This window comes from Micromesistius poutassou (assembly GCF_964030765.1).
Source record: "Micromesistius poutassou genome assembly, chromosome: 3".
Lineage (NCBI taxonomy): Eukaryota > Metazoa > Chordata > Actinopteri > Gadiformes > Gadidae > Micromesistius > Micromesistius poutassou.
In genome coordinates, this window is record NC_140273.1 from 4,657,727 (window position 1) to 4,667,020 (window position 9,294).

Here is a 9,294-nt window from a genome sequence, read left to right on the forward strand (position 1 = left end):
AAATGCCCTAAATATAAAATGTAAAATGACGTCATTAAGGGTTAGGGGTGCATAAGGCATTATAGATATATAATCTAAGTAACTCCCTCTCGGCCCAACAGGTGGTCTCGGGCGCCGGCCGCTTTGAGCTGCAGGTGGTCTCGGTCTGGAACGGTAAGGGGCGGGTCCAGACGGGCGCGTGCTGCGGCGGCGCCGCCGGCCCGGGCGGCGCGTGCGTGGCGTGCGCCACCTTCTTCCGGGTGTGTCTGAAGGAGTTCCAGCTGCAGGCGTCTGCCGGCGGGCCGTGCACCTACGGGGCCACGGACACCCCGGTGCTGGGCGGAAACAGCTTCTCCCTGGGGGACCAAGGGGCCGGCCCGGACGGAGGGGCCGGCCCAGGCAGGGGGTCCGGGCCAGACGGAGGGACCGGCCAGGACCGGGGGTCCGGTCCGGAGAGAGGGCGGGCTGTGGTGGCGTTCAGCTTTGCGTGGCCAGTGAGTTCAAACATTTGGTTATTGCATAATTTTTTTTAATTTCATTGGAAATTTTTGATTTAATTTATTGCGTTTAATTGTTGCGTGAATTGCTCCTCATAGCCTCACCGTCATTAAAGTGTGGTGACCCGCTCTGTGTTCGGCCATCGGTTCCCTGTTTGATTATATCAAATAAGATACACCACTTTACATTTCAATAAATGACAATAAAATAAGTAATGATAATATTGAATGATAGTTGCACTGCTTGTTAAAGGCGCCATGACATGCCACCAGGTGTGGTGTGATTAGCCGTTACAAGCCATTTTGGAAATCTGCCCCTTAAGACATCACAGGTGTGCGTGTCCACCTAGATGTGTGACGGATAGATGAGCAACGTTTGCTACAGTCCACTGGGTAGGCTGGTAGACCAATCTATCCAGCACACATCTTTCTGATTTCCAAAACGGCTTGCATCTGCTAATCACACCACACCTGGTGGCATGTCATGGCACCTTTAACATTAATGGTGAGCATATCTAATGTCCCTCTCTCTCTCTCCAGCGGTCCTACACCCTGACAGTAGAGGCGTTGAACTACAGTAACACCAGTGAGTAGCTTTATTATTTCATAAAAAGTGTTTTTTTACAGTTCCTCTAAAAGAGTAGAACCGTGTTAAATAATAACAACAATGAATGGGTTGAAGGATAGGGTGGTGTGGGTGGTGGATGATGGGCTGGTGGAGGTGAGGGCTCTGGCTGGGTGGTGCGTGTTGTATTTGGCGTCCAGAAGAGGCCATTATCGAGCTGGTGTGAAACCAGATGACCCCCGGACCACCAGACATACTACATATCAAACACACACAAATACGCCAACACACACACACACACACACACACACACACACACACACACACACACACACACACACACACACACACACACAGTACGTTAAATGAAACCGTCACACATATTGAGAACTAATATAATATTATTTCAGCATCAACAAGCCAGCTTCATTACCCACTATGGTAATGAAAGGTTAATGGCTTGATGAGCAGTAGGCTTATTCGACTGAAGTGTTTCCTGCAGTGTTGAGGGTGTTCAGACAGGTGCTGAACGTGCGCCTGTGACTTAGAACTGACCTACGAAATCTAAGTGTTTGACTACACTTTAATACTAGCCCCCTTCACGAGGCGCTATGTAAACATGCTACCTCTGTGATAGCTCCAAGCGCTAGTGGTTCTGAAGGCAAACTGGGCCGCGGTTCGGAAGTTAGGGATACAACGTTAGCCACGCACTAGCATGCTTATCAAGCAGGGTGGCCGGTTACCAAGAGCACCCCCCCCCCCCCATCTGAAGACAAACTCACAGGGTCCTGAGACACCTCTTCCTCATCTTCCTCCTCATCCTCACAGTCAATACACCAAAAATTCTTCTACGGACACGTAGAAGAATGTGTAGCCCCAATTTGAGTATGTGTAGCCCCAATATCCCATCTGGGATTTACAAAGTATCCTCTTATCTGAAGTTAAGTGTGTGTACATACATGTTTACTACGGTGTGTGTGTGTTCAAAGGGAAAGTGCATGTGTTTTGAACAACAACACATGCAGTGAACAACACGTGCAGTGAACAACACATGTGGTAAACAACAACACACGCAGTGAACAACAACACAACATCCAACACCACGGAACAAAACACTGTGTTCACTTCAGTAGAGAAGAATAAGAATCCATCACGTCTTAAACTACTGACTTCTATTCTGTCCGAGTGACAAGAAGAGGATTATAGATTTGATATATGATATCAAAATATCTCTCCAGTCAGTGTTCCCAGTGAATATGGGATGTAGGCTATGGGAGACCAGCGACAGCAATGGTAGCTGGCTGGGCTTTTGCTGGTCGGTTCTCACGGGTCTGGAACCTTCCCCAGGCACGGCGGGGGTTCTGATCGCGAGGGCGGTCCACGCGGGGGTTCTGTCCCCGGGCGTGCGCTGGCGGGCCCTGGGCCACGCCGGGCCGGCGGCGCGGCTGCAGTACCGTGTGCGGCTGCTGTGTCTGGAGCACTACTACGGCCCCCGCTGCACGTGCTACTGCCGGCCGCGAGACGACTTCTTCGGACACTACGGGTGCGACGCCCACGGAGACAAGACCTGCCTGGAGGGCTGGGGCGGCCCGGCCTGCACCACCGGTCAGTATGGGGTCAGATCCATATGGGTCAGTATGGGGTCAGATCCATATGGGTCAGTATGGGGTCAGATCCATATGGGTCAGTATGGGGTCAGATCCATATGGGTCAGTATGGGGTCAGATCCATACGGGTCAGTATGGGGTCAGATCCATGCGGGTCAGTATGGGGTCACATCCATTTGGGGCAGTATCGGGTCACATCCATTTGGATCAGTATGGGGTCACATCCATATGGGTCAGTATGGGGTCACATCCATTTGGGTCAGTTTTCTTGGCAATAGAATAACTAGTCTTTACCCATCTCTCTCTATCTTTGTCTCTCTGTCTTTCCATCTCTCTCTCTCTCTCTCTCTCTCTCTCTCTCTCTCTCTGTCTCTGTCTCTCTATCTCTCTAGCCATGTGCAGGCAGAGTTGTAGTACAGAACATGGATCCTGCAAAGTACCTGGAGAGTGCCGGTAAGAACACACACACACACACACACACACACACACACACACACACACACACACACACACACACACACACACACACACACACACACCTTTTAAAGATAATATAGAAAGAAATTTTTTATTAAATTTTCATGTCATTTTCGTGTCATTTAACAATAACGTTAGTGTGTGTGTGTTTGTGTGTGTGTTCAGGTGTCTTTATGGTTGGCATGGCGACCTGTGTGACCAGTGCGTCCTGTATCCCGGGTGCGTGCGCGGCTCATGCACTCAGCCCTGGCAGTGTCTCTGTGACACCAACTATGGTGGACAGCTCTGTGACAAAGGTACACACACACGCACACACGCACACACGCACTTGCACACGCACTTGCACCTGCACCTGCACATGCAAATGCATACAAGCAGCCACCCCTGTGTGTGTCATGTTGGTTTGGTCCTGTAGATCTGAACAGCTGCGGAACGCGTCAACCGTGTCTAAATGGGGGGAGCTGCAGCAACACAGGGCCTGATAAATACACCTGCTCCTGTCCTGCTGGGGTCTCTGGTACACACTGTGAGACAGGTGAGAAACACACAACCTATATACACACACGCACACATACTTTTACACACATACAAACTTATATGCACACAAATACACACACCTATACACAAACTCACACACACACGCATTCATTCATTCGTTGTCGTTGGAAACACACATTTATCTCTTGTATTCTCTCTCTCCCGCTCTCTCTCCCTCAGGTGTAGATGAGTGTCTCTCTCTCCCCTGCCAGCATGGGGGGGTTTGTAAGGCGGTGGTCTCCGGGTTCCGGTGCGTGTGCCCCCCCCAGTGGACCGGAAAGACCTGCCTCATCGGTCAGCCCCCCCCTCCCATGATGCACTGCTGCCTCCACACACACACACACACACACACACACACACACACACACACACACACACACACACACACACACACACACACACACACACACACACACACACACACTGCCTTGCCCCCCCCATGTTGCACTGTTGCCTCACATAGACAAGTCACTCACACACACATACACACACGAACATCACACAGATACACAGGAAGCGCCGTTGTTGTTGTGTGGCGGCCACGCCCCCTCCCCCCTCTCTTACCCTGTGATTGGTCATCTCCAGACGCTGACGAGTGTGAGCAGAACCCCTGTGGCCACGCCCACTCCTGCCGGAATCTGATTGGAGGATACTTCTGTGCGTGTCTTCCTGGTTGGACGGGACAGAACTGTGACACAAGTGAGTCGACCAATGGGACGGGTTTAATGACCTCAAGCTCTGTAGCTGTGTGCGTTTCCTCTGCCTTGACCTTTGACCTCAGCAGTGTCACTAAAGGTCGTGTTTCTACAGACGTCCACGCCCCGCCCGGGCCGGCACCACCTGGCCAGCCCTGCCCCGTGGACCCCCGCTGTGCCAACGTCACCTTCTCCTTCAGCAAGGACGTCCTGGAGCAGGTGATTCACCACTAGCTGACTAAACACAGATAACTGGGGGAATTGTAGTTCTTTTACAGGTGACATTTTATACCACCAGGTGTGAGTGTGATTAGCCATTAAAAGCCTTTTTTAAAAATCTGCCTCTTCTGACATCACAAGTGGGCGTGTCTACCTAGATGTATGCTGGATAGATGAGCAACATTTGCTCACACCTGGTGGTATAATATGTCACCTTTAACCAGGAAAAATGTGGATATTGTAGTTCTTTTCGGCAGGGTATTGATTTGGTATTGCAGTTGTTTGAAGGGTATTTGTGTGGGTGGTGCAGGGTGTGACGGTGCAGCAGGTCTGTGACGATCTGAAGAAGCTCTACGTCACAAGGAGCCCCTCTTCAGACCTCTCCGTCTCCATGAGCTGCCAGCCCTCCGCAGAGCACCAGATCCAGCTCTCCATCGTAGGTCCTCCAGCCAGGACATCATATATGATGAATACATCTATATAGAGATATAAATATATATTTATAAACATTAGGAAACATGAACCCTTGATGGCATTCATTTCGCGTTTTGATTGGTGGTGATCATGATGCGTGATCATTGGTTTGTCGTTGTGATTCCAGTGGCCGGAGGAGAGCGGAGGGAAGTTCATCTCTGACATCACACAGAGCATCCTGGAGCTCAACGCCACCAGCGACCTCATCGCCGCCATCACCGAGGTCCGCCTCCTCGGACCCCCCCCCGCCAAGGCCAGCGGTGAGCCTCTTCCTCTCCCTGTTCTTCTTCTTATTATTATTATCCTTCCTTTTCTTCTACTCTTCTTCTTCTATATATAAACAGGTTTCAGCTGATTTTAAAACTGGCTCCAGTTGATTTTAATGGTCTGGTTTTCTCCACGACAGCAGACCGCTCGGTCCCCTTGCTGGTTGCCGTGGTAATGGTCGCCTGGGCTCTGCTCATTGCCATGCCGTTGCTATGGTGCTTGAGGAGGCGACGGAAGCAGAAAGCCCACTCCGGCGGCGTCGGCGCTCTGCCGTCGCGGACGGCGACCGCGGACAACAACGCTTTAACCAGCGCGGCAAGTTGCACCCGCGGACACCTCCGACACATCAAGAACGCCATCGACACCCCAGCCCACCGTTGTCATGCCAACACCAACACCAACGCCAACACAACCGGGCGGACGCAGACGCAGGGAGCCGAGCGGTTTCAGGAGCCTCCGCCGTCATACTCGCTGGTGGGTGGGCACGATCTCCCCCCTCTTCCCCATCACCGCCTCCAACGCTACCAGCTCCCCCACCCGCAGACCGGTAAGCAGGACAACAGAGAGGTGGAGGTGGGGTTCAGCGCGCTCTTAGGGCCGTGCCTAGCCGCTGGTCCACAACACGTCTAGCGGCCCCTAGTGGCCACATTACAGTAGTTCTGGTTGGGAAGGTGGTCTGACCACGAGGGCCGGATCCTGAGACCCAGACCCAGTACAGGGAGGACTAGTCCCGTTGCCTGCAGACGGGGGTACCGGCCGCGTGGCCGTGTGTAGAGCGCGGTGGAGTGTCCATACGGAGCGTTGCCTTGTAAAACGTGTAAATACTTTTGGTGAATGTTGGATGTTTTCACCTCATCTTCCTCAGGAGGTTCATCCTTGTTAATTTGTGCTATTTCTCAAGCTAAAGCTTTGTCAGCTTTGCGAGCTCGACTCGACTTGACTCTGTCCATGACAAGGTGCTTTTTCTAAAGAGAAAATGTTTTTGTACGTTTCTGTGAAAGTTCTGTTTAATTTTTTCCAACAATTGCGTTTTCCGTTATTCTATGTATTGAAATTAATATACGAGGTAGGAGGGGCCTGGTGATGTCACTGCCCTAAGCCAATCAGAAGGTGGCAGACATATTGCTTGCCACCCAATTAAACATGCACAAACAACGCTTTTTACTGTTCCGACAGATGAGAAATAAAGCCTTCTTTCTGTATTCCTGCTGGCCTTGTTCCTTGTGCGTGTAATTCGGACTGATGAACATTTCAGACTAATCTACAATCAGTTACATTAATATGATAAAAGTAATTGTAGTAATCTGCACTTAACTCATCCTCAAGGGGAAATTCAGTAACATCAAGAAAATATAAACAGAGTAAATAAATATGAAGTGCAATTCCATGCAGAAAAGGAGACAAATTATTGTTTTTTCCTTGCACTTGCTTTTTTCCCTTTACGTCCAACAGCGCCGCTCTGTCACAGTGGCTGATCTTTTCGCGATGCAGGAAAATAAAACACCTAAACTACTGCCTGTTTGAAAACCCTGATTAATGAAATATAAAAGTCACGGTATCATTGAAAATAAAGATTACATTTATCCTCTTTTTTTAAGATAGAAATATTGACCCGCATCAAAATAAATAGTAAACAATATTACGTAAAAAGAACAGGCACGTCGAAGTAACCTGATTAAGGACCCATTGTCATGTCAGTAACCAGTGAATTCTGAAGGTGAGTCTGATAACTACCTTACCATTATTAGTTATTTAACGATAAAAAAAATATTACCGGGGAGTGAATTATGTTACGTTAACAACTGTATGGATTGACGTCAACAGTGTGTCCTTCCTAACACGCCGGCTCGTTGGGTCATCACAGTTACATCAGAGTCTAATACATAAGTGTCTTCTATTCTGCAGTTGCAGACTACGGAGTAGCCACTCTTCTCCTAGATTTACGTTGTTCGTATTCTTTGTCAGACGTGTTGCATTGAGTCATGGGGGTGCGGGACATCTGGACGAACTACAAGGTTCTGATAGTAATGCTGCCGAGCCTCGGCCTCGTCCACTGGGGATGGTACAGTCTGAAAGCGAATCCACTTCTACGTCAGAACCGGGACCTGGAAGTCCCTGAGCCGGCAGTCGTACGGTCCGTCTCTTCTAGAACCGCCAGTAGCTGAACATCCGTAAGGTAATATTATTATTACGATGGTTTAATTTCATACTTAGTTTACCGAGGCAATTCTCTCTGACTCTTGAAGTACACATAATGAAGGCGTGCTGGCATGGTGATATAAACCACACATTATTTATTAAAGTTGTCATTAAAGCCCCATCGCTTCCTGTCCCCTACAGAAACGTGTCGCTGGGTGGGGCAGGGTATTGATTGAGGAGAGGGGGAGATGAAGCCCCAGAGCTGGCTGCGGAGGAACTGGATGTGGGCGGCGGGGGGGACGTTCATGGGGGTCCACCTGGTCACATGGCTCCTGCAGAGATCCATGAAGAACGCTGTGCGCTCTGAGACGGCCCTGAGGAACAAGAGCACCCAGGACTGACCAGAACCAGGGCCGAACCAGGTCTACTTAGACCTAACCCCACAAGGAACCCTGCAGGACACAACTAGGTCTACAGTGTCCTAACCCCACAGAACCCTGCAGGACAGAAACTGGTCTACAGTGTCCTAACCCCACAGAACCCTGCAGGACAGAAACTGGTCTACAGTGTCCTAACCCCACAGAACCCTGCAGGACAGAAACTGATCTACAGAGTCCTAACCCCACAGAACCCTGCAGGACAGAAACTGGTCTACAGAGTCCTAACCCCACACAGAACTCTTACGGACAAAACCAGGTCTACATAGGATGCGTTCATACGACGGCGTTGGTAAAGACTATGAACTTGGTTTCAAGAAGTAACTCTGCTGTCCTCCTGTCTGAATAACATGAATAAATGAATACTGTGTTGAACTGTTGACCTGTGTGTTCCTGCTGTCTTTCCATGTCAGGGGTTTGAATCCCACTCAACATTAAGGCCTTTGTTGCTTTCCCCTCATTGGTTAAACATTCGTCACCCTGGCAACATTGTTGTCTCTTCAAATCGGTTCCTTCTGTGTTTTGGCCAAGTTAAGGCTCAGTTATGGTTCCACGTGGACGCAACACGATGACCATGCACACGCTTCGACGCAGTCATGAACCCGTTTTGGTTCTGCGTCAGGTTTTAGTGAGTGGATCAATCAAAGCCCTTGCTGCTGCGTCGTCCCGACGCAAGGTTAGATTACAATTTTTGGGAGGCATCAGGCCCTTGTGATGGACGCAAGGAGGGTCCACAAGGACGTAAACCATAACCGTGGAACCATAACTTAGCCTTCAGTAGGCTAAGCAATTCAACTCAAACACCTTTTCTTGTCCACTGAGCCTCGAGTTCAAGGTAAAGATGCATTTAGGCAGTAAACTGAGGCCCGGAATACAAAGTTTAATGTAAAGCTCACAGGTTGATGTATGCTTGTATATTACCATATATATATATATATTATAATATTGACATGTTATCTACCAGAGCCCGTATAAACAACATCATTTACCAGTTAATCCAATCACATGTACTTCATATAAATAAACAAAATTAGCCAAAACAAGACAATATGTTTACTAGGCAATACTGCTTAATACTATGTTACAAGTATCTAAACTAGAACACTTAATTTTGATCAAATAAAAATACAATTTGCTGAAGGTATTGTGTAAAATAGACGGTTGGATGTTTTTTCTTGAGTAATAACTTGTGTTGATGGTCTCAATTACAGCATTACAAATGTGATTTCGTATAGGTCTCTTCCTTCTGGGGAGAAGGCACCATGTCATTACTTATCTAAAGAAACATAAGGAGTTGTGTAATATGGGCAGGTGTAAACACTGTAGCACAGTGAGTTAGCTAAAGAAACAGGAGTGTAATATAGGCAGGTTTCAACACTGGCACGGTAAGTTAGCAAAGGT

General features: G+C 48.9%; 1 protein-coding gene across 1 annotated transcript; it reads left to right on the forward strand.

Moving 5' to 3' along the window:
- Window positions 1-7,352: 7,352 nt before the first annotated feature.
- LOC311340933 (uncharacterized protein) lies at window positions 7,353-8,262 on the forward strand. Its single transcript, XM_084465843.1, has 2 exons — window positions 7,353-7,493; window positions 7,658-8,262. Exon 2 carries the CDS (start codon window positions 7,705-7,707, stop codon window positions 7,855-7,857), a length of 153 nt encoding a protein of 50 aa, XP_084321969.1. The 5' UTR covers window positions 7,353-7,493; window positions 7,658-7,704; the 3' UTR covers window positions 7,858-8,262.
- The last annotated feature ends 1,032 nt before the right edge of the window (window positions 8,263-9,294 follow it).

Excerpts from the sequence above, each read along its gene's own strand:
- LOC311340933 (XM_084465843.1), top strand. The coding sequence starts at position 7,705 with ATGAAGCCCCAGAGCTGGCTGCGGAGGAACTGGATGTGGGCGGCGGGG.